Raw genomic sequence first — 25,315 nt, forward strand, 5'->3', positions numbered from 1 at the left:
CCAAATGGCCGAAACTGGGCCGATCTGAAGCCAGGTGCCAGGAGCTTCCTCCGGGTCTCCCACGTGGGTACAGGGAGCACTTGGGCCATCTTCCGCTGCCTTCCCAGGCCACAGCAGAGAGCTGGATTGGAAGAGGAGCAGCCAGGACTTGAACCAGCGCCCATATGGGATGTCGGCACCACAGGCGAAGGATAAACCTACCGCGCCACAGCACCAGCCCCCCGTTGTGAAGTTTTTAGAGAGATCCCAGCAGTCAAATGTTCATAGTCTTGAAGGCTTAGAATCTTTTTTTAAAACATTTTTTCCAGGTCTTAAGGGCCCAAGATCTTGAAGAGTGTATATACACATATATGTATATATATATACACATGTATGTATATATATACATATATGTATACACACACATATATATATATTGAAGAATATATATAGTGTATATCCTACACATTTGCTTTATCAACTATATTTAAAATGTAAAATATAAGTATTGAGAACTTTAATAAGAAAAGTCATAGGAAAATATATGATACTTAAAAAGCTTGAATATAAAGGTAATTTTGGTGCAAAATACTTTTGAATATGAAAGGTCTTCAAAAGGTTTTTGAAAATGCCAATTATGAAAAGCATGCAAAATTATATATACCACAATAAATATATATTTTAATTCAATTTTCCATAAGCTTTTAAAGTACCCTCATATGTGAAATGGGAAGTACAATTAAGTATTCTGAGCATGATGTCCAAATTGTTTATAGAATCGACACCAAAATGATCTTTCATTAGGACCCAATGGGGACTAGAAAGAGACTTAGATGAGACAGCATTGTGTGCAAAGAAGAAAATCAAGTTATATGAACAGCTGCCTTTTTGTAAGCTAGACAGATTAAAACTATGTATAATCAAAGGAAGATGAACTCAAATAAGTTTATAACCTAGAAAGATTTTAAAACATTTTTTCTCACTAATTTCTTAAAACATCATCCTTGTCAAATATGTGAGAGGTGTTAAACTTTCCCTTATAATATGCTTATCTGTGATTTCTGATTTTATGCCAATTACACCTTTTCTTGCCTTACTACATTGAATTTATTTTTAAAAATAATCTATTAATTTAAAAGTGTGACAGAGAAACACACGGGGGAGGGGGAGAGAATGAATCTTCCATCTGGTGCAGATATTTGTTCCCCAAATGTCTGCAATAGCTAGGGTAGAGCCAGGGTGAAGCCAGCAGCCTGGAACTCCTTCTATGGAAGGCAGGGTCCAAGCACTTGAGCCATCACCTGCTGCCTCCCAGGATGCAGTTAGCAGGAAGCTGAGTGAGGAGCAGCTGGCAGTGGAACTGCACTCTGATGTGGGCTGCAGGTGTCCCAGGCAGTGGCTTACCCTACTGCACCACAACACCTGCCCCTGCACTGACCTTGACTCCCACAACTATTTTCAAAGTGGCCAAAGTAAGGAATGGTGCTGTATTCTCAGTCTTAAGCGAAAAGTATTCAGTCTTTTGCCAATAAATATGATGTTAATTGTAAGTTTTTCAGAGATGCCTTTTATTAGATTGAGAACACTTTCCTCTATTTCTAATTTCCTGAGAATTTTCATCATGGATGAATTTTGAATTTTGTCTAATAGTTGCTTTTTGTATCTATTTGGATGATCATAGCATTTTCTCCTTCATTCTATCAATGCAGTAAATTATGCTAAATTATGCATCAACCTTGCATTCTTGGAGTAAATGCCATTTGTTTTCTATGCATTATGGCGGTATATGTGGAGATGTAACACCCAGATCTTCAGTCAAGGACTTCTCAACTAAGGATGACTCTACAGGAGTTAACAGCTGGACATTGTCTGCTGACCCCATTCCTTGCATGTAGACAAGAAGTCCTACCTTGGGAGGGACCTCAGAAAGACAAAGAATAAAGAACAGGTGTAACAAATGTTAGTTGGGGAATGGAACTACCTTTCTCCCAGAAGGATCTGAGAGAAGAGTCTGTTTAGAGTCAGATTGATCACATCAATCTGAGAAATTATGCACTGGCTAATCCCACAGTAGGGAAGAAGAGAAGGAGCACCTGAGCCCAGGAAGATGTTGGGCTGTTTGCTTGCTTTTCAGGAGTCAGGAATTTAAAGTATCGGCCTCATTATTTGGTTTGAGGAGAATTTTTAGAACTTTAGACACCATAATAATCAAGTGAAAAATACAAATATATATTCTAAAAGAAACATAACTGATTTTTGGGTTGAATATATTTAGGTACTATTCATATCTTTTTATCATTAGGGAATCATCATGGGTTGATAAAATATATATATGCATCAAGTAAATTTGTATTTTTATTTTTTTATGTCAACAAATAAGATTTATACAATTAAAAATATTTCAAGAGAATGATGTAATTTCACATTAAGTCATCTAATAATTACCATTTGTCCATGGAGTAAGTTCAGTGTTTGGACTTTTATCAGATCAGTGTTCTAATTATCTATTAATGATGCCTACTCTACTGATCTGCCCGATTATGGCTATGTTACTTACTTAATTCCAGTGGTTTGGTAATGTTAATGACGGTAACCAGGGTGACCAATTGCTAATCACTATGATTAAATCTGTTTCTTCTTATTTAAATTCATTCTCCTGATTGCTAACAGATGCAGGACTTAAAAAAATTATTTTTGTACTTGTGAAATTATAAACTTGAAAACCAAGTCATGAGAGTTTCCAACAGCGTGTGTATGAAAAGTGTCTTGAAATTTAGGAAAACAACCATTTTTATTATTTTCATTAAGTAGTTCATATTTAAACAGGGTTTTATTAAGATTCAAGATTGCATGTGGGTGCTGGTGCTGTGGCGCAACTGGTTGGAGCCCTAGCCTGAAGCACTGATATCCCATATGGATGCCCGGTTCTAGTCCCAGCTGCTCCACTTCTGATCCAGCTCTCTGCTATGGCCTGGGATAGCAGTAGAAGATGGCCCAAGTCCTTGGGCCCTTGCACCCACATGGGAGACCCGGAAGAAGTTCCTGGCTCCTGACTTCGGATCAGCTCAGTTCCAGCTGTTGCAGCCATTTGGGGAGTGAACCAGTGGATGGAAGACCTCTCTCTCTCTCTCCCTCTCTCTCTCTCTCTCTCTCTCTCTCGGCTTGTCTCTGTAACTCTGCTTTCAAATAAATAAAATAAATCTTAAAAAAAAGATTATCTGTGGCAGCTAATTTAGCAGACTCAGTTTATAAAAATGAAACATTCCTCTTATTCCTCTTTAACGTTTTTAGAGACATTAGAACAATTTTGGGATGAGTTAGAATTTTCAATTCCAGTTTCACTAGGAACTTCCAAAAGTAGTTTAAAAAAAGAGAGGAATTAAAGTGTGAATTCAACAAAATTACAAAAATTGAATAATAACATTATAATTTTGATAGGCTCAAAAGGAAATAAATTTGTCACCATTACCTGTTCCCACTCCATTCCCGCTGGGCATCCCACTGGGTTTGGGTCTGGCAGGTCTTGTCTTATCCAGAACTACAAGAAATCAGGAAATAAAGTTTGGACATCTTCTTATTTCTTAAAGCATTTATTTTAAAATATTTTATTTGAGAGACAAAGAGAAAGATACACACACACACACACACACACACATCTTCTGGTTTACTCCTCAAATGTCCAAAACAGCCAGGGCAGGGCCAGGCCAAAGCCAGGAGCCAGGAACTCAACGCAGATCTTTCATGTGTGTGACAGTGACCCAAGTACTTGGGCCATCACTTGTCACCTCCCAGGGAGTGCATCACCCAGAAGCTGGAGAACTAGAATTGGATCCAAGAGTCAAACTTGATATGGGATGCAAGTGTACCACACAGCATCTTTTTTTTTTTTTTAAGATTTTATTTATTGAATAGCAGAGTTACAGAGAGAGAGAGGGAAAGACAGGAAAGGTCTTCCATCCACTGGTTCACTCCCCAAATAGCCTGAATAGCCAAAGCTGGGCCGATCTGAAGTCAGGGGCTTCTTTCTGGTCTCCCACATGGGTGCAGGGGCCCAAGTGCTTGGGCCAATTTCTACTGCTTTCCCAGACCATAGTAGAGCACTGGATTGGAAGAGGAGCAGCTGCGACGTGAACCAGTGCCCATAGAGGACGCCAGTGCTGCAGGCAGAGGCTTAGCCTGCCACACCACAGCACTGGCCCCTCCCATGCAACCTCGTAACCACTATGCCAGATGCCCAACCCATTTCAGATGTTTTCATGCTAAAAATTCACAGCCAAGGAAAAAAAGATTCTCAGAGAACTGAAGTCATTTAACGAGGCAATAAAAAAAATGACGGTTTACCATAAAAATATCCTTCAGAATATATTTTGGTAAGTTGGCAATATTCATAAAGACTTAAAATGTTAATCAAGGTGTTCACTGGAATTTAGTACTTGACTGAAAATAAGTGGCTAAGGAATTTATAACTCTAAATGGGAAATATATTAATTTATAAGCATTAGATGCATTCAAAATGGAATTGAGGAAGGCTCAGGATTACATTTCTCATGAATAACTAAATCCTCAGTGTATTAATTCAAGGCTGAATTCTTAACTTGTACGATGGTGGTCCTTTCATAGGAATTTCTAGAGATAGCTATCTAGGTATAGAATTGAATTCATTTTGGAAGTCCTTGTACACATCCATTATTGAACACAAAGCTAAGATGAATTCATTTAAATTTCTCTCCTGCTCTGAACTTTACCTATTTCATTATGAATTTAGAAAAATTTTAAGAAAAAGCACTGAGGGTACTGTGGTTAAGTGAGCAGATTCTGGAGCCAGATTGTTTGCTTTTGAGTATGCTGTATCTAAAAAAATTTATATTTTTATCTACTTTTTATTTATTTATTTATTTGACAGGTAGAGTTATAGACAGTAAGAGAGAGAGAGAGAGAGAGAGAGAAAGGTCTTCCTTCCGTTTATTCACCCCCCCAGATGGCCACTACGGCCGGCGCTGCACCAACCTGAAGCCAGGAGCCAGGTGCTTCCTCCTGGTCTCCCATGCGGGTGCAGGGCCCAAGCACTTGGGCCATCCTCCACTGCCCTCCCGGGCCACAGCAGAGAGCTAGACTGGAAGAGGAACAACCGGGACTAGAACCCAGTGCCCATATGGGATGCCGGCACCGCAAGGCGGAGGATTAACCAAGTGAGCCATGGCACCGGCCCTTTATTTATTTATTTTTTTAAAGATCTTATTTATTGGGGTCAGCACTGTGGTGTAGCGGGTAAAGCTGCCACCTGCAGTGCCGGCATCCGATAGGGGTGCCATTTCGAGTCCTGGCTGCTCCACTTCCAATCTAACTTTCTTCTATGGCCTGGGAGAGCAGTAGAAGATGGCCCAAGCCCTTGGGCCCCTGTACCCACGTGGGAGACCCAGAAGAAGCTTCTGGCTCCTGGCTTTGGATCGGCACAGCTCCAGCCATTGCGACCAATTGGGGAGTGAACCAGTGGATGAAAGACCTCTCTCTCTGCCTCTCCCCTCTCTGTGTAACTCCGAATTTGAAATGAATAAATAAATCTTTTTTTTTTTAAGATCTTATTTGTTTATTTGAGAGGTAGAGTACAGATAGTGAGAGGGAGAGAGAGAAGAAAGGTCTTCCATCTGCTGGTTCACTCCCCAAATGGCCATAACTGAGCTGATCTGAAGCCAGGAGCTTCTTCTGGGTCTCTCACATGGGCTCAGGAACCCAAATGCTTGGACGATTTTCCACTGCTTTCCCAGGCCATAGCAGAGAGCTGGATCGGAAGAGGAGCAGCCAGGACTAGAACCAGCGCTCATATGGCAACACCACAGGCAAAGGATTAACTTACTGTGCCACTGTGCTGGCCCCTTCATCTACTTAAAAGGAAGGGAGGAAGGGAGAGAAGAAGGGGGAAGAGAGCGGCTGGGGAAAAAAAGAGGTCAATCGGGGCCGGCGCCGTGGCTCAATAGGCTAATCCTCCACCTTGCGGCGCCGGCATACCGGGTTCTAGTCCCGGTCAGGGCGCCGGATTCTGTCCCTGTTGCTCCTCTTCCAGTCCAGCTCTCTGCTATGGCCAGGGAGTGCAGTGGAGGATGGCCCAGGTGCTTGGGCCCTGCACCCCATGGGAGACCAGGAAAAGCACCTGGCTCCTGGCTCCTGCCATCGGATCAGCGCGGTGCGCCGGCTGCAGCGGCGGCCATTGGAGGGTGAACCAACGGCAAAAAGGAAGACCTTTCTCTCTCTGTCTCTCTATCTCACTGTCCACTCTGCCTGTCAAAAAAAAAAAAAAAAAAAAAAAAAAAAAAAAGAGGTCAATCGATGGATCTTCCATTTACCGGTTTGCTCTCCAAATGCCCACACATATCCAGGGTTGAGTCAGGTCGAAGGCGGTAAGCCTAGAACTGCATCTGGGTCATTCATGTGGGTGACAGGGGTCCAGGCACTCAGTTCTTATCCATTACCTCCCAGGATACATTAGCAGGAAGCTGGATCAGAGCGAAGCAGCCAGGACTCAAATCAGCTCACAGAACCCATTGCCAACAACACCTGCCCTTGAATCCACTTTCTAGTGCCTCTTACACCTCACTCCCTCAGCTGTATCTCACAGGACACATGGCAAAGACCCAACTGTCATTAGCCATTCCTGTTGATTTTATTATTTCACAGAAATGTTTCATATAACCTGTCACACCTTCAACTCTCACCAGTTTTCATGACACAACAGCCACATGAAGACATATTTGTTTATAAAAGATTTCTGTGCCTGATTACCTTTAAGAGTTAGAGGATTATAACAAAATATATGGGTTCTATATACACCAAAGAGTATATACATACAAGGGCTGGGTGCTCAGTACAGTGATTAAGATGTCATTGAGGGGGCTGGTGTTGTGGTGCAGCAAGTTAATCTACCACTTTGACCAGCATCCCATATGAACATTGGTTTGAGTGTTGGCTGCCCCACTTTTTTTTTAAAAGTATTTATTTGTTTGAAAGGCAGAGGTACAGAGAACGAAAAGGAGAGAGGAGAGAAACAGAGAAGGGGGGGGGGAGACACAGAGATATCTTTCAGCTGCTGGTTCACTTTCCAAATGGTTGCAACGGCTGGGGATGGGCCAAGCTAAAGCCAGGAGCTTCTTCTGGGTCTCTTACGTGGGTGGCAGGGGCCCAAGGACTTGGGCCATCTTCTGCTACTTTCCCAGGTGCATTAGCAGGGAGCTGGATTGGAAGTAGAACCCAGGACTTGAATCAGAGTCTGCATGGGATGCCAGTGTTGTAGTCAGCAGCTTAACGTGCTGTACCACTGCACCAGCCTCTACTCCACTTCTGATCCAGCTCCCTGCTAATGTGCCTGGGAAAGCAGCAGAAGATGGCTCAAGTGCTTGCCACCCACCCACCCACATGAGAGACCCAGATGGAGTTCCAGGTTCCTGGCTTTGGGCTGGCCCAGCCCCAGCCATTGTGGTCATTTGAGGAGTGAAGAAGCAGAGGGAAGATTCATTGATTCTCTCACATTCTCTAACCCTGCCTTTCAAATGCATGAATACATAATTTTTTAAAAAGATTCCATTGGGAATGACTATATCCCATATCAGAGTGCTTGGATTTGAGTCCTAGCTAAGCTCCAGATTTCAGCTTCCAGATAGTACCTGCCCTGGGAGGAGTACGCAATGAATCTGACACCCTTATGGGAGACTCAGACTGTTTCTGGCTTCAGCCTGGTCTGTTGCAGGCATTTGGGGAGTGGACTAGCAGATAAAACCTCATCCCCTCCCCTCTTTCAAATACATACATACAAACTTTAAAAGTATTTAATCTTTCTCTCACCTGTCTGGAGCTACATTCACCAATTCACCAAGAACATTCATTTATAAGCGACTTCCATGAGAATCACAGTGAAATAAGACAGAAAATTCCAGAATCATTTGTCCAACTTGTACTTCAGCATAAGTGATCTACATGGACCAAACCAACCCTCTTCTCCCAAGTTAACTTTTCCCTAAACAAGCTTTAGTGAGGGAGCTCCCAGAACTTTCGGAGAATGCAATAAATTTAAAATATTCCTCAGTGAATAATTATAACTTTTATCTTTGCTAGTTACAACCTATAATTTCCTTAATCCTCTGAAAGAGTCAAGTAAAAATATTCTCACCAAACCAGAGCCCTTCTATACTGAGAACATTTCTTAAAGACATTTTGAAAAGCAGCGTTATGTCAAAGCTAACTCCATGCTCTTTCTATAACTGTCATGGACAATTGAAGGTAGAGGTGTGTGTGTGTGTGTGTGTGTGTGTGATAGATTTATGTGTAAGTATTATTTTGAAAATGATTTTAGAGGTAAATGTGTGATATAGTGGGTAAGTCACTACTCAGGATGTCTGCATCCCATATCACAGTGCCTAATATAAGTCTGGGCTACTCCATTTCTGACCCAGCTTCCTGCTAACGTGCACCTAGACAGGCCCTGGATGCTGGCTTGAGTACTTGAGACCCTCCACCCGGGAGGGAGACCTGAACTGATTTGTTTTGGCCTGCCCAGCTTTGGCTATTGCAGGCATGTGGGGGGTGAACCAGCAGATGTAAGGTATCTTTGTCTTTCTTTTTGCCTTTCAAATAAAATGAAAATAAATAAAAAAAATTTGAATGCTTTTTATCTGTAGTGTTCCATAATGTTGCATCATGGCCTCTGCATCTTATCATTCTTTTTTTAAACTTTTATTTAATAAATATAAATTTCCAAAGTACAGCTTTTGGATTACAGTGGCTTCCCGCCCCCTGCCCATAACTTCCCTCCCACCCGCAACCCTCCCATCTCCCGCTCCCTCTCCCATTCCATTCACATCAAGAATCTGATCATTCTTAAAAAGCCTTGTCACTTCCATGGATTCATCAGTACCTTTCATTTACTCACAAGGATGAGAATTTCTGTTATGTTCTTTATCGTAATTTCACAATAAATATCCCTCTTTGGTGCATTTGGCTGTTTCAATCCTCTTCACATCTGCCCCAGTCTGCTGATTATTTAGGTCAACAGAGAAACAACTCACCAGGTTTGACGTGGGGTTTGTCTGGTGTCCTGGGCCTCACAGGAGTAGTGTACAGTCTGTGTGGTGCTGAAATGGAGAAACACTTCATAATTAATAACTGAAATTCCAAAGCTCCCTGAATGGGGGATTTAACACCCTAGAGACCAATAATTCATATACTTTGTATGGAAGTAGGAAGAATGTTCTGAAATCTCCAATGAGGCTAAAGGAAAATAAAACAAGTGAGGATATTCATGGCTGAAAGTTAAAGGTACAAATAGAGTGAGGTAGGTCATTTGTAAGGGGCATTAACAATTAGTGATCATTTAGTCCATGTTTTTCCAAGATCATTAATTTTATCAGATAGTTGCTTAACATGATAAATATAAGCCACCACCCATAAATCATCTCTCAGTAAGGGTCACTGTGCATGATTTTGCAAAAAAGATGAAAAGCACCCTTTAAGGTAGAGAGAGATTTTTAGATAGGGAAAGAAGAGTAGGAACATGTGGGCTCTGTCAACTCGCTTCGCTCATGGCCCCTAATGTGAGTAAGTACTGACTTAGTGCCATCCATAAAGCTGTAGGAATGAGGGAAAATGACATCTGGTGTTCTGCCCATCAAGGGAGGACCCAAAGCACCTTCTCATTTTTTTTTCTTTTTATTTTCTTTGGGGAAGGCAGAGTTAGACAGTGAGAGAGAGACAGAGACAAAGGTCTTCCTTCCGTTGGTTCACCCCACAAATGGCCGGTGCACTGTGGCCGGCGCGCTGTGCCAATCCGAAGCCAGGAGCCAGGTGCCTCCTCCTGGTCTCCCATGCGGGTGCAGGACCCAAGGACCTGGGCCATCCTCCACTGCCTTCCTGGGCCACAGCAGAGAGCTGGACTGGAAGAGGAGCAACCGGGACTAGAACCTGGGGTGCCGGTGCCGCAGGCAGAGGATTAGCCAAGTGAGCTGTGGTGCTGGCTGCACCTTCTCATTTTCTGCTCCTCTTATGCAGGGACTGCATGGGCAGCACTCCTAAGGGAGACTTGCTAAACCAACGAACAAAAGGGGGGGCCACAAGCGGGTGAATCTGTGATTAGGTGCTGAAATCCCTTTCTCCCTAAGGATGTGGAGTGTGCATTCATCCTGGAAGTCAACCATTACCCCCCCCCCACCCCCCCACCCCCCCTACTGCTCCCTTCTGCTATCTTCTCGAGACCACTGTTCTCTTGGCAGCGCTGTAACTAAGACTGGAAAAATGTTCTTGCAAACTATGGAAACAGATTACAGCATTTTGATGATTTGGTTCATATCTTGAGAGGATATTTATATAATCATAAATCAGAAATGCTTTGCCTACAGAGCTAAGAAAACTGCACCTGTGAAATAGCTTCTAATGTAGCTTGTTTATAAGCTTCCAATGTAGAGTGTGACAGCAGGGTTTTTGCTGTGCTGCAGACCTATAACAACAGACTCACACTGAAGCTCACTATAGTTTGAGGACAGGCCTTCCCAAGTGTAATAACCGGACTGAGCAGATCACTGCTGTTAGAGAAAATTAAGACTCTGACTGTTAGATTGCTTTTGCTTAAAGAAAATAAATGCAAGAATCATGCTGCTGACTTGTCTCATTCTACAAGATGTATGGGTTTTAAAATTTGGGGCAGAAAAGGATTCAGAGCAGAGCATAGAAATAATCAGTTCTGCATTGATTATTGCAAAGCCATGGGATCAGAGGTTTTTTTTTTTGTTTTTTTTTTTTTTTTTCCTTTTGAAAGTCTTCACTTAAATCTAGAAGGAACTTTTTTTTTTTTTTTTTTTTTAAAGATTTTACTTATCTATTTGAAAGATAAAGAGGGACAGGGAGGGGGAGAGAGAGGGAGGGAGGGAGGGAGGGAAGGAGCTGGGGGAAGAGAGAAGGAGAGAGAAATATCTTCCATCTGTTGGTTTATTCTCCAAATGACTGCAGCAGCTAGGGCAGGGCCAATTTCGAGTCAGAAGCCAGGAGCTTCCTTCAGTCTTTCATTTGGGTGCAGGGGCCCAAGCACTTGGGCCATTTTCTGCTGCTTTTCCAGGTGCATTAACAGGGAACTGGACTGGAAGAACAGCTGGTACTTGAACTGCTGCCCATATGGGATACAGGCGCAGCTATGCCACAGCGCAGGCGCCTAGAAGGAAATTTTTATTAAAAAGAGCCAAGGGCGGGCGCCGCAGCTCACTTGTTTAATCCTCCGCCTGCGGTGCCGGCATCCCATATGGGTGCCGGGTTCTAGTCCCTGTTGCTCCTCTTCCAGTCCAGCTCTCTGCTGTGACCCGGGAGGGCAGTGGAGGATGGCCCAAATGCTTGGGCCCTGCACCCACATCGGAGACCAGGAGGAAGCACCTGGATCCTGGCTTCGGGTTGGTGCAGCGCCAGCCGTAGCGGCCATTTGGGGGGGTGAATAAATGGAAGGAAGACCTTTCTCTCTCTCTCTCTCTCTCTCTCTCACTGTCTGTAACTCTACCTGTCAAATAAAAAAAATTTTAAAAATATTTAAAAAAAGAGCCAAAATATAATTTAAGTTTGGGCTGGGAATTACTTACAGCTCATCAGCAAACAACACATGGCTTTGAGAAAGCTGCTCTAGGCTTTTACTTTTTAAACTTTTATTTAATGAATATAAATTTCCAAAGTACAGATTATGGATTACAGTTAATAAAATGCAATAAAAATTTACTTCTGTGCATAATTATAAATTAAGTTAATAAAACTTTCAATGAACTGTCCTGACCATAGAGTATTAATCATGTTGCCCCACTGACATATACCTTAGATTTCCCTTACTGTTATCATTTCAAATTTCTTCTCTTTGACAGGCAGAGAGGACAGTGAGAGAGAGAGACAGAGAGAAAGGTCTTCCTTTGCCGTTGGTTCACCCTCCAATGGCCGCCACAGCCGGCGCGCTGCAACCAGCGCACCACGCTGATCCAATGGCAGGAGCCAGGTACTTATCCTGGTCTCCCATGGGGTGCAGGGCCCAAGGACTTGGGCCATCCTCCACTGCACTCCCTGGCCACAGCAGAGAGCTGGCCTGGAAGAAGGGGGCAACCGGGACAGAATCCAGCGCCCTGACCGGGACTAGAACCCAGTGTGCCGGCGCCGCAAGGCGGAGGATTAGCCTAGTGAGCCGCGGGGCTGGCCAAATTTCTTCTCTCAACTTCTCCCTTGAATTGGGACTGACAATGGTTTATAAAATAAATTTGTCTTCCAATTCTTCACAAAGTTTGTTTTTGCATATGTATTTTTTTTCTTCCTACCAACTAATAGAGATGGACAAAAAGGGTCATAAAAAATCAACAACACTAATGGAATCCACAGCTAACTACACCTCAAGTCAGATAGAAAGATATACAAAGCAAAGGCTTCTGAGAGCATGAAGATGAGCCAGGGACTGTGCAGGGGGGTTCAGCTCCCCAAAAGCAGTAAATCAGAAAGAAGAATGAAAGGTAGAAAATGACAGAGAAGAAAAGATTAAAATAAGAAATCCAAGAGAATATCTTCCCTAGATGTTTAAATATCGTTATTAAGAAAGGTGATTTTTGTAGTTAATAGCTTCTCCTCCAGGCCACAATAACAATGTGCTTCAGTAGGGGGTACAGGAGTGATGGAGGGAGAGGAGAAGAGGCAGGAGGGACAGAAGGGGAAGGCGGTAAAGGTTCTCATTTATCAGCTGTGAAAAAATGAACAAATGAAAATGGGAGCCTTCACTTTTAGTTGTCAGCATCAGGTGGTCAACAATACTTTCAACAGCAAAGATCCAACTTCAGAACTCGTCTTCCCCATATTCCACTAATACTCATAAAAGCATTCAATTTGGCATCTATGAAATGAAAATAATCAAAGAATACCCCGGGATGAGGAATTGCATTCTGTAAAGAAGATTTTTTTTCTGTATTAAAGGCAAATCAGGAAAAGCCACTATCCAGAGGTGGGAAAACAGCATTACCCTGAGTTGTCTTTGCCAATTCAGTTGTTCGTGGAATCTTGGTTGTAAAGAGTTCCTGGGTGGATTGGTCTGTTTCTTCTGGGGAAAAACACAGTTGGATGGCTCATTTTAAATAATTGTCACCATGGATAGGACCAAAAAACCCTCATGCTCTTTTCTGTCCCATGCAATGACAAAGGATAAGTTACATTTTAAAATATGACCAGTAATCATCACAATTCAAAGTTAATGGTATATTTTAATAACCTACTTATATTTTGTTTTACATGATTATTTTCATAGTTATTACACGTATTTCCAAAATTTCCCTGAGCCTTTAGCTCAAGGTCAACATTTCATGGACTCTGGGTATGCTAACCTTGAATGTGGCTCATACAGTAGAGTCTATTAACTGTATTTACTCATTTATCTCCTTCATGTCTACTCCCTAATTTATAAGTCTCACAAATTATTTATGTGAAAACTATCATATGAAAAAATGGATATTTATACATAAGAATATTTTCCTTATGTGAAAATTGCAGTTTATATTTATTGACATATTTCTCCTGAAAAAAATAAGTATGGCAATACTTCTACCTCTATATTATCTTGAAAACATGACATCCTGCAGACACGATGCAGCAAGTTACACTGCTCAGTTTGCTGCATATTGAGCCTAAGGAAATACTTGGTGTAGATAATATATCACTACCTTTTTCTTTCTGCCCCTCTCAAGACAGATACTTACAATACTGGCTTCAGTAAGTCAAAATACATAAAAAAAAATAGGGAGTGGAAGTCATATAATTAGTACATCCAATAGTGGTTTTGGAAAACCATTCTTTGCCATCATGGGTGAGGTTGACTTTGCAGGCCTAGGCTAGAATAGATGAGTACTGAGTAATAATTACAGTATATTTGCTTGCTTGTTTTCAAAAAGTGTTTACTTTTAAAATAAAGTCACCAACTATTTCAGTGAGCACATGTGCACACAAACACAGAATGGATTTATTTGAGATACTGGTTTAAACACAGCCATGTCAAACATAGCATGGAAGGGCCAGAGAACACAGGCTAGGAATACCTGCTTTCTGATTCACCTGTAGCTAAGTAGTTAGGTGACACAGTGAACACATTCATGCTGAGCTCGACACATCCAGCTCAAACCAACTGGCCTTCCAGGTATGCAGTCCACGCGCTTATCAGTCAAGCTGCCATTCCCTGCCCTGTGCCTCTTTCTCACCTGTCTTTAACCTGGAAGGATATTTCACTCCTGTGATGATTTAACTCTCATTCCAACTTAAAGACCTAGTTGCAAACACCATCTCCTCTTGGAAGCCTTCCCTGATATATCTAGGTAGCCTGATGCTCATTTCTCTACCACATTCATTATAATGTGCACATTGTAATAATTATAATGTTCAATACACTGGAGTTAATATATTATCATTGTAATAACAATTGGGGTTAACCCTAGGGGCTCCACTGATAATATGCAGTTTCCAATACTGGCACTACTCTAGCTGTATTACATTGGTAAAAAATATAAAGTGCCCTATGCCTCAATCTTCTAATCTGTAGGGTGGAGCAAGAAATAGGACCTACTTCACAGAATTCTTGTGTGAATGAACTTTTAGGATACATGTAGTACATGAGGCATATAGGAAGCAGTATTGTCATTAATTGCTGTCTTCATATTAGAGGACAGGATAAAGACCTACCTTTTTTTGGGGGGGGGGTTGTGTTGTTTTATTTTGGCAAATTGCACTGCTTGGTGTTGCAGTTAGCACCCAGTAATGGCCCCCAGAAATAAGTACTAGATGATTGATTTTTCTTCCTAAGTCCAATTCCAAATACAGAAAAACCAATAAAAGTGGACACTGGTTTGAACTGATGGATTGACTTATCACTCAAACAAGTGTTTAGATATTAATGCTTGATGGATTGAGGGCAGAGACTTATCTAACTATGATATGTGAGAGGTGGGCTGGTGGGAGGTCTTTAGGTCACTGGGGCATGCTCTTAGAGATTGGTTCTAGTGAGACTGCTGATTATTTGAGTTCCAGTTCTGCCTAGCTGCACTCTTTCTGCTTCCTGCCTTACCACATGATTGTTCCTCCACACCTGCCCCAGTAAGCTTCCACATGATACCAGACTACAGGGACACCCGATTCAGAACTGTAACCTGAAAACTGTAAGCTAAAATAAACATTTGCTTTCCCAGGCATTTTAAAGCAATGAGTAATGAACTAATACAGGAACATTCTTGCTTTATTAGATGACTCCCATCAGTATCCACGGGGAATGGGTTCGAGGACCCCGTGTCAGTCCCCAAATATGTGGATGCTCAAGTCTTACATGAAATGCTGTTGTGTTTGTTTTTAACCTGCACATTCCTCCTGTATACTTTAAATCATCTCAAGGTTATGTATGAGATCTAATACAATTTGAATACTATGTAAATAAGTGTTATACTCTATTATTTAGAAGACAATGACAAGAAAAAAAGTCTGTATGTATTCAGTACAGACACAATTTTTTTTCCAAATATTTTTTATCTGAGGTTGGCTGAATTCCTGGAACTCAAGGATAAAGAACAGAAGACTAATTGTAATTGAAGTTCCATCAAGGTGCTTGCAAACATTCTCATTTTATATTGAAAATCAGGATAAATATTAGAAAGGTAAATATACAGTTAATGTAAAGGTATCAAGAGAGGATGGAATTTTTTCCATATTGTTAAAAAGGACTTTCTATCTTTTTGGAAACAAAGATGAAATAATGTCCTTACAGTCACCTTAAGGGCAATGTCTACAAAACAGGCCTCTTATTGGACTGAAATATCAAAACCATGTTTACCCAGAGTGGTTAATAGTTCCTCTTGACTAGGACTTGGTGAGATCATAGGTATAAAAGGGATGCCTCGTGTCTCTAAAGGAGCTGCAAAAGAAAAATATCAAGGTTGTGAATATTTAGATTCAAGGACAGCACCAGAGAAGACTGGTATCACATGGGGTGTTCCTTCATTCAAAACAAAAAAAAGCATGAACTGAGTGATGATGATCAAAGAACTATTAGAAAAATGACTGTGGAATATTCAAATGGTTCTCAACTGCTTTTACACCAAGACATAATAAATGGCATTCTCTGCTTGACAGCTCTCATGAGAATACCTGGTTAAGATGGAGTGTGAGTTACATATGTTCAGGTCTGTTTAGCTGTAGCTCCATCCCTTTCTCTCTCACCCAAGAAAGCATTTAGGTTTTCAAAATGAGCTGCAATACTATCACTGTCAGAATCATCTTCCCAAGTTTGCTCCAGTTTATTTACAAATAAATAATTGGCATTTTTTAGTATTTTGACCAATTATAATATTTTTTTATTTGACAGAGTTATAGACGGTGAGAGAGAGAGAGACAGAGAGAAAGGTCTTCCTTCCGTTGGTTCACCCCACAAACGGCTGCTACGGCTGGCGCTGCGCCGATCCGAAGCCAGGAACCAGGTGCTTCTTCCTGGTCTCCCATGTGGGTGCAGGAGCCCAAAGACTTGGGCCATCCTCCACTGCCCTTCTGGGCTACAGCAGAGAGTTGGACTGGAAGAGGAGCAACCGGGACTAGAACCCGGCGCCATATGGGATGCCGGCACCGCAGGTGGAGGATTAACCAAGTGAGCCACAACGCTGGCCCCCAATTATCATATTTTTTGTCACAGCTTTTAAACATCTCATGACATTATATTATAATAATGACAGCTGAGAACCACCAAACTAAGAGAAATTGTTAACTGGATGGGTACAAGTTAGAATCATGAAGGTAAATGAGGTAGATATGGATGCACTTAGTAATGAGCTTTCTTAAGTTGGTCTTCAGAGCAAGGCCTTTACAACAGTGAAAGCACTGCTGTTCTGTTTTGGAAAGAGAAATCATATGAGGATGAAATGATGAAATGGATTGAGAAGATATGATGCTTCAGTTATGATTATGTGAGAAGTTCCTGAATTCCTGATGGTAGCAAAGAAAACAATTAGAGTTGGTTAATCTCAGAAAGGCATTACCTATTGTGGTCTTTGGTAGGTCAATTCTAAAGGTAACAGGTTGCAGAACTGTGCCAAAAGCAAATTAAAGAAACATATTTATGAGAATTACTACCTGGGGAAGTCAAAACCGTTCCTTTATTTTTATAGATGCATCCATGTAGTCATTTAAACATTCTTTAAGTCATCATCTGGGAAAATTCTTCATACAGGTAGGGCATCCCTAATCCAAAAAGCTCCAAAATTCAAAAATGTTTGAGCACTGATACAAAAACTAACAAGTGGAAAACTCCACAACTGACCTCATATGATGGGTCACAGTCGAAGTATAAGTGCAACAAAAATACTCTATAAAACTACTCAGGGGCAGACATTTGGCCCACTGGTTAAGACACCACTTGGGATGCCTGCATCACGTACTAGAGTGTCTCTGGGTCCTAGTTCTGTTCCCAACTTCAGCTTCCTGGTAACATGCACTCTGGGAAGCAGAGGGTATTGAATGAAGTGGCTGGGTCTGACATCCACTGGGAGATTGATAGAGTTCCTGGCTCCTGGCTATGGTTTGGCCCATCCCAGGTATTGCAAGCATTTGGGGAATAAATCAGCAAATAGGAGTGCTCTTTCTCTTTTTCTCCCCCCTCCCCTGCCTTGTCTCTGCTTTTCAAATGAATAAATAAATAAATAAATAAATATTAAAAGAAGAGTAAAACTACTTAAAAAAACCCTTAAGGCTATGTATATAAGGGGTATATGAAACATAAATGAATCTCATGTTTAGACTTGGGTCCCACCCCCAAGAGATCTCAATATGTATACACAAATATTCCAAAAATCCAAAAAGAATCCCAAAATCTTAAGTCCCAAATATTTTGGATAAGGGTTACTCAACCTGTATTAGATGGCATCCAGAGAATTTAGTTTAATAAAAACTCTAAAGATTTTTGTTCACCATTGATTAAGAAAGTTTTCAGTGGGCATCCCTACTTTTTCCTTAAGAGGACAGGTCCAACTCTGATGTAGTTACATTCAATTGTTAAAAGGATATAAGTTAGTTGGCTCAGTTAATAATTATGTTTTATAATTTTAGCATGGTCAACTTTCAATAAATATACTTCCAAGGAAAATTCATTATATATTATTCCTTTATTTAAGAGGATGCTAACATTTCAACCAGATTGTATGAGTTAAATTCCCTGAAAAAATATACATTTTATATCCATAATTTTCTGTGAACATCTTTCATATCATAGCCATTAAAATATATTGACCTTACGAGTATTTTTTTGAAAACTATACTTCCTAATAGGGAAAACAAAATAATTCATTTACCAGGTTCACTTTGAGAAACCTCGGGTTCTGGTTTACGAGGAAGAAGCACATCTTTTGTAACTGGAAAAAAGAAACCGATTATAAAACACTGTATACTCTAAATGTCGCACCTGAACTTAACCCATCGGTACGAAATCCTGCAGAGCATGAAGGAAGGTATTTCTGTGATAGCTCAAAAGAAAACCGAGCAGATGACTATTCCTTTCAAAACGGAACAACATCACGGTGTAGGGATAGGTTCTAGTGACAGTAAGACAAAGTCACAGTTCATTCTGATGTCCTGAGGGCAAAAAGGGGAAGTAGCTAATGTAATTAAACTCAAGAAGGTAGGCCTCCTGTAAGGCATTTAGAAAACTGAAAGCTAGCATTCCCCCGAAGCAATTAACTGCCATTCAACATTCATGCTCAACGTCCACTGACAGCCATAGGAAATACGGTATCTTAGGAGAAGCACATAAGTGGCCCACAGATTGAGAGAAACAACAAAGGAAAAAAATTCTTAAACATTGGAGGAAGACAAAATTTCATTCTAAATGACATCAGTAGTTACAATGAGGAAAAAAATAAAGCTAAAGGAATCAGTTATTAGAAGATACCACAAGTTTATGAGAATCCTTCTTACATGGTAAAAACAAAAGCTAGATAAACCCTGACTGTTGCCATTTTTGACTTACTTGGCCATATGGCTTCAATATATTATTAGGTTTTAGAGATAGTCGATGTATGAGAATATGAAAACAAAAGACAAAAACGTGAGGTAAACAATCAACCTACTCACATCCACTATCTTATTAATGATTATGTACTAGTTTAACCGAAACAAAACACTAAGTTGGAAACTCGGTATCTTATTTCTCATAGGGTACGATCCCAGAGTGATTCGCCTATTGTTAGTACCAGATTTCTATGAGAAAAATCTCATGCCAAGTTTTGACTCAGTTTCCCTCTAAAGGAGGCCCTTCCCAGGTCTACTCTCTGAGAGTTTTTCCTACCACACTGAAGATTTCACAACTACTACTGTCTCTCTTACCAGCAGGGCAGGGTAATTTTGTTGCAGCCTATGTGGTGATGTAAAATAAATTAGGATTCAGGCTAGAACTCTGCCGCAGAAAGTGGAGGAAACTTCTGTATCATAAGGCAGTCAAGTGCCACTTTCCCATTCGTGTGGAAATAAGTTACATAAAATGGACATTCCCTTTCCATTGTTAAGATATTTAACTGTCACACCACATCTGTTCTTAGTCTAGCCTTCTACAGGCCAACTAAATTAAACTAAATTTGGTACCTAAATAGAACTTGACCCAATTAGAACTTCTATGAGCTAAATTAAGGTGACCTCCAGGAGAATTTTTAAAAATCTAGACATTGTTTCAAGGGCAAAAGGAAACCTCAGAAAGATCAGTGGGTCACGATGTCGGAGAACGCCCAAGACTACCGTGAATATTTTGCCTTTGCCAGGCAGTATTTTGGGAGATTCAAGTGATAAGATGCAATGAATTTCCAGTTGTAAGTCAAACTAAATGTCTATCGGGAGGTTGAGGGAGAAGGCTCTTTGATTTGGCTCTGCGAAGGTCATGAATGTACAAAGCAGCCTGTAGTTTATAAGTTCCTTAATTAATCACAGTACTAGACTATGCAAAGAGGAACTGGGATCAGAGAGAAGCTGAGAAGCATGTGCTACTAATAAATCCACCATATTGTAAATACATTGCTTGCTGCTGCTACAGTCTACTGGAGAATTTAGGCCAGGGTAATGTGCACTCCAGCTGTACCACTGGCACTTCTCTTTTCAAGCACGAAGTGATGATTTAATAAACTGCCACGGCACACTTTCTAAAGCAGGTGAAATCAGTGGAAAGGAAAGAAATAGAAATATTTACAGGAAAGGGAGATGAATCACTCTTCAACTTGGCCAACTACAGCTCTAAGAAGTTCAAGTTTTACTTTTTTGCCTTCGTGGCACTCCTCTGTATGTTAAGAAAGAGCATGATCCCACAACACCCATGTCTTCCATCTTTGGGGAAACTGAGCAATGTAAATAATGACAGTTTATTTGAAAAGGTGGGTTGGAGTTCTTCATGAAAATATTCACCATTCTACTTTAGACTCAGTTATATTTACCAGTTTACTATTGACTGGCTCATCAACTATCATAACTATATTTTTAAAAATATTTATTTGGAAGTTACAGAGTAAGGAGGAGATGAGAGAGAGGATGAGAGGCGGGGGCTGGGGGGAGGGAGGGAGGGAGGTAGAAAGCATGTGTGCGCTTCCATCTACTGGTTCATTCCCAGAATGGTTGTGGTGGGGCTAGACTGAAACCAGGAGCATCTTCTGGGTCTCCTATGTGGGTACAGGGACTCACACACTTGGGCCATCTTCCACTGCTCTCCCAGGAGCGTTAGCAGGGGGCTGGATTGGAAGTTGAGCAGCTGGGACTTGAACTGGCATCCATATGGCATATGATATCCCACAGTGCTGGACCCATAATGGCATTTTTGAAGGATATCACATCAAAGAAGAATTCAACCAGCACAAAACAGTAACTATAACTGCACAGTGGCCAAGATGGATGAAATGAATGTGCATGGAATGTGAGAGTTAGATGATACAGAGGGTGGAATATGCAGTCTGGAAGTTGGCCCTGACAGCGGGCTGCAGAGACTGATTGCCTTAAAACTGCCTTACAAGCAGACCATGCAACCTTTTCACCTCAGACTTCTCTAATCTTCATTCTTACTTGGTACCTTTTGGCCCAGTCCTAGAGGTCTGTACTGCTGCCTTTTTTGGAGGTCACCTTAAAGGCACTACATGAGTCCTAGGTCACTCTCCCTCTCATGTCCTCTGGAGCCTTTATTTGCCATTGTTTCCATTATCCTATATATTTCCTCACTATCTATGTCTACTTCTTCATGAGTTCTTGCCTTTCTATGAAATAGCTAGAAGTGATCCAACATGCTAAAAGAAACTATCACTCCTTTGACATGGGTCCTGCTTCAAACCATCTCATTCATTTAATCAAAATCATCTACGTTCAGGTCTCAATTGTCTTCTCCATCCATGGTGGACCGGCTTCCACTACACTCCTCTCTGGCAACCTTATCCATCATTCTGAAGTCCTCGAAGCTCTGAAAGACGGAGTTTCCAGCTTATTCAACAGCAATACACAACTGGTATGAATTTAAGGGCTACTTATAACTTTTATTTATCTTGCTCTGTATGACTGTACATACTTCTCACTGTAGACATGTTAATATCTATAATTCATAGTGTATATACTTTACTCATTTCCTAAAATCTGAAAACTGCTGAATTCTGAAGAACGCAGTCCAAGGGTTTCAGAAGATGGGATTCTGGGTCTGCACTGTTAGGTCAGGGGCCTCTTCCGAGCCCTGTCTACCTCCCTGCCATGCTTCCCTTCCTAAGACCCCTTCCTGCCTCATCTCCCAGCTCCTTTCCTGGTTCTCTCCAATCATTCTTGGCAGGAACATCTGATGGCTCTTTTCTCTTGCCCATCTGTCCATCCCTTAAAGTACTGTGTTCCCAGTGTACTTGATTTCTGACCTCTGATGTGTGTATTTTCTACTGGATGATATCACATGAATTTTAAGAACCATCTATATGTAAATCAGGAGGAGAGGTTAAGAGGCTGCTTGCGACATCTACATCCCAAATTGCAGCGCCTGGATTTCAGTCCTGACTCTGCTTCCCATTCCAGCTTTCTGCTAATGCACACCCTGAGAAGCAGCTGGTGATGCCTGAAGTACTTGGGTTCCTCCTACCCATGTGGGAGGCCCTTCGGGTGTTCCCAGGTCCCAGCTTTGGCCTGGCCTAGCCCTAGCTATTGTGGGCATTTGTAAAGTGAACTAGCAGATGAAAGTTGTATCTTTGTCTCTCTCTGCCTTTCAAATACATAAAAAATAAAAACGTAAAAAATTTATGCAAATAGATAACTCCATAATCTGACTTCTGTGTAGAAATTCAGAGAAAACATTTTAATCACTCGTTAGACATTTGCACCCTACTGTCCTACTGGCTGTGCATACCTGAAATATTTAAAACCAAGTCTTTATTCTTCTTTTCCTTGTCTTAATTAATGGCACTATCATCTACCATTCATCCAAGATAGAAAGGACAGCATCATCTTTCTCTCTACAACACCATTCAGTCAGTCATTCTCTAGGTCTTAGCAACTCCACCTTGAAAGGCATTGTAGCATTGTTCCCTTATCTTCCTTTCTACCACTATTAGTTCAAATTTTACCTTTCTAGATGATTACAAACCCTTCTAAGTGAACTGGTATTGCTTTTGCCAGGTTATACTATTTTAATCATGCTATCTTTCATAAACACAGATCTAATCATACTATTTCTGTGATTACAAATTACATGCATAATTTTGTTCCCAATTCCCTGTTGACAAAAATTGAAAAGTCCCAAACATAAAACATCCTCAACAATCTGAGTCCAATATCTTCAAGCCTGCATCTCTCTACCTCTCAAATATTTAAAAAGAAAAAAGCTTAACTATTATATATGCTGAGTAATAAGATTACACTGACTGTTACTCTCAGTAATGAAAAGAAACAGTAAATAAACACAATCAAATCTATTGCTATCTACAGTGAATCAATTTCTGTTACTTTTTTTTCCTCTTACAAATGAAAATAAAAAGTTGGACTTTTGGGAGTGGGCATTTGGCCTATTGGCTAAGATGCTGGTTGGGATGCCCTTGTCCCATATCTGAGTGTATGGTTTTATTCCTGGCTCTGGCTCTCGATCCTACCTTCTTGCTACATCCTGGGAGGCCGCAGGTGATGATTTAAGTATTTGTGTCACTTCTACCAATGTGGGAGCTGGATTGAATTCCTGGCTCATGGCTTGCTGGCTTGGTTAGGGCCATTGTGGGCTTTTGAGGAGTAACAAATGGATATGAGCTCTCTGTCTCTGTATCTGTCTCTAGTCTGATGATGATGATGATGATGATGATGATGATGATGTTAGCCTTTTGAAAGTAGGAAGATTTCTTTTCCTTTATAATACTGACTGTTGTGCTCAATGGTACAAATTTCATTACAGGCTTCAGACAATGGAGTCTTTTTCTAGCTACCATCAGGAGCAGCAACCTAACTACACCACAATACTCAAAACACTCTCTGCTTACACAGCCTAGAGAACACAGCAAAAAAATCACATACAATGTCTGGATTCTTGCAATCTCCACCCTGGCCACTACCACAAACATGAGATAGCCATCTCCATTAATGAGCAAAAGATATTCTCAGTATATAAGAAAACAAGATTTGTAACTAAAGACTTTTTTTGTGAAACAAATTTCTTAAACCAAGCTATTGCTCCATTAACTTGTAAAATATAATCTGGTAGGAAAAAAACCCTCAAAATTGAACAAGGTAAAATTTATGAACCCAAATAAGTGGTAAAGCAGAATAAATATCATTGCCTCTTTTTTTGCAAAATGCCATCTAATCATTCTTCTGCAAAGACCCAAACACTTTATTTTCCTGTTTGGTGAAACACTGGGGCATAACATGGAATTGTCAGGTTATTTCTGGCAAGTCAGACAATAAGAAAACTTATTTACAGGGAAGATATTCTATGCTTAGCATAACTGTCTTTTGATTGTAATAACAGCTTTACTATATGAGCAACTGGACAATTCTTGTGAAACCTCTGAAATAATCATACTGCATATGATACAACATGGCATTTGAACTAAATGAAATATTCAGGCTGGGGGATATGAGCATTAAACTGCTGGTTAGGACATCTGTAGCCCACATCAGAGTGCCTGGGTTCAAGTCCAAGCTCTGCTTCCTATTCCAGCTCCCAAATAATGTGTACCCAGAGAGCCAGCAGGTGATGGCTAAAGTAGTTGGGTCTCTCACATAAGAGACCCAGATTGAGTTCCCAGCTCATGGTTTTGGGCTGCTCCACTGCCAGCGTTTGGAGAGTGAACCAGTGGATATAAGATTTTTCTTTCTCTGCCCCTCAATGTTAAAAAAATATTTTAAAGAAAAGAATAGTGACCTCATATCCAGCAAATTCTCATTTCATTGCAGCAGTGTGTGACAGAATGCATTTGGCTTAAAGGTAAAATAAAGCATTTACCAGGTGTGGTGAATGACACTTCTGGACTTGGTGACAGTTTTGGTTTTAAAGTAGCACGCTGGGGTCCACTGGGAGCTGAAAGAGAACTCAGATCATGCAGCATTTGATTTCTGCATTTCTCAATCATGTTGAACACGTGAGACATGACAAGGTCAGTCAGAACACAGAAAGTATGACAGTTATGTAATTCAGACAGACAATGAACTCTGGAATTCTAGAAACAGACCAATTAGAATTCTGGATACTTTTAGAAAAATTAAGCAATTGCAAAATTTGACAAAGTCTCAGGGCAAGATTAAGCTTTTTTGAGACCTTCATTTCAGAGTAGATAGCAATAAAATTTATGCAGGAGTGCTCTTCTTCTCTGGATATGTTTGCTTGACTTCTCCTTAAACTCTCACCTTTCCTAGGAAAAAATCATGAAGTCGGAGTAGAATCCTAGACAGCATGGTTAAGCTTAACGGCACCCCAGGCAACAAGAGAACTTTAGACGGGCAATGCAGTAGAATGGGTGGGTTCATACCCTACCTTCCTGCACTTCTCAGGCCTAAATAAACCTTTACATAAATTCGGTCACAAAATGAAATGTCTTTCCTCAATTATTCCTTTGCAGTAACAAGAGACCAATGTAATAGATACTAAGGAAGAAGAAGTAGCTTATATATAGTGTATTTTGCAATTTCAAAAATGTTTTTGCAAGGACTATGTCCTTTGATTCTCACCATATACCAAAAGGAAGGAATTATCAGCTACACTTTAAAGGTGGGGGAATTGAGGTTTGGCTCAAGCTGGCCACACCATCTACCTGAAGTAATATGGTTATTCAGTGTTAGAACAACTAACCCCACTAATCTCAAACTG

At 40.8% G+C, this 25,315-nt stretch overlaps 1 protein-coding gene and 1 long non-coding RNA gene across 51 annotated transcripts in view; one reads left to right on the plus strand and one right to left on the minus strand.

Annotated features, from left to right (window-relative positions):
- The window catches only part of ABI3BP (ABI family member 3 binding protein), a 295,737-nt gene that overhangs the window by 43,985 nt on the left and 226,437 nt on the right, over window positions 1–25,315 (minus strand). For 30 of the 50 annotated variants that reach the window (XM_008267027.5, XM_089331568.1, XM_008267020.5 and 27 more), the window contains 7 exons: window positions 24,455–24,529; window positions 18,327–18,386; window positions 17,019–17,066; window positions 15,824–15,904; window positions 12,983–13,060; window positions 9,033–9,098; window positions 3,449–3,517 (listed from right to left, as the gene is read on the minus strand). In XM_008267027.5, the coding sequence (XP_008265249.4) occupies window positions 3,449–3,517; window positions 9,033–9,098; window positions 12,983–13,060; window positions 15,824–15,904; window positions 17,019–17,066; window positions 18,327–18,386; window positions 24,455–24,529 (477 nt within the window). The remainder of the gene's footprint in view (window positions 1–3,448; window positions 3,518–9,032; window positions 9,099–12,982; window positions 13,061–15,823; window positions 15,905–17,018; window positions 17,067–18,326; window positions 18,387–24,454; window positions 24,530–25,315) is intronic. The other 20 variants (XM_089331596.1, XM_070071996.2, XM_017347153.4 and 17 more) reach the window with 5 other exon arrangements.
- On the plus strand, window positions 5,188–6,574 carry LOC149126977 (uncharacterized). Its single transcript, XR_016233073.1, has 2 exons — window positions 5,188–5,923; window positions 6,296–6,574. It is a non-coding gene; the product is annotated as an uncharacterized LOC149126977 (long non-coding RNA).

This window comes from Oryctolagus cuniculus, chromosome 4 (genome assembly GCF_051225735.1).
Source record: "Oryctolagus cuniculus isolate XC-2025 breed Fujian yellow rabbit chromosome 4, ASM5122573v1, whole genome shotgun sequence".
In the NCBI taxonomy this organism is placed as follows: Eukaryota; Metazoa; Chordata; class Mammalia; order Lagomorpha; family Leporidae; genus Oryctolagus; species Oryctolagus cuniculus.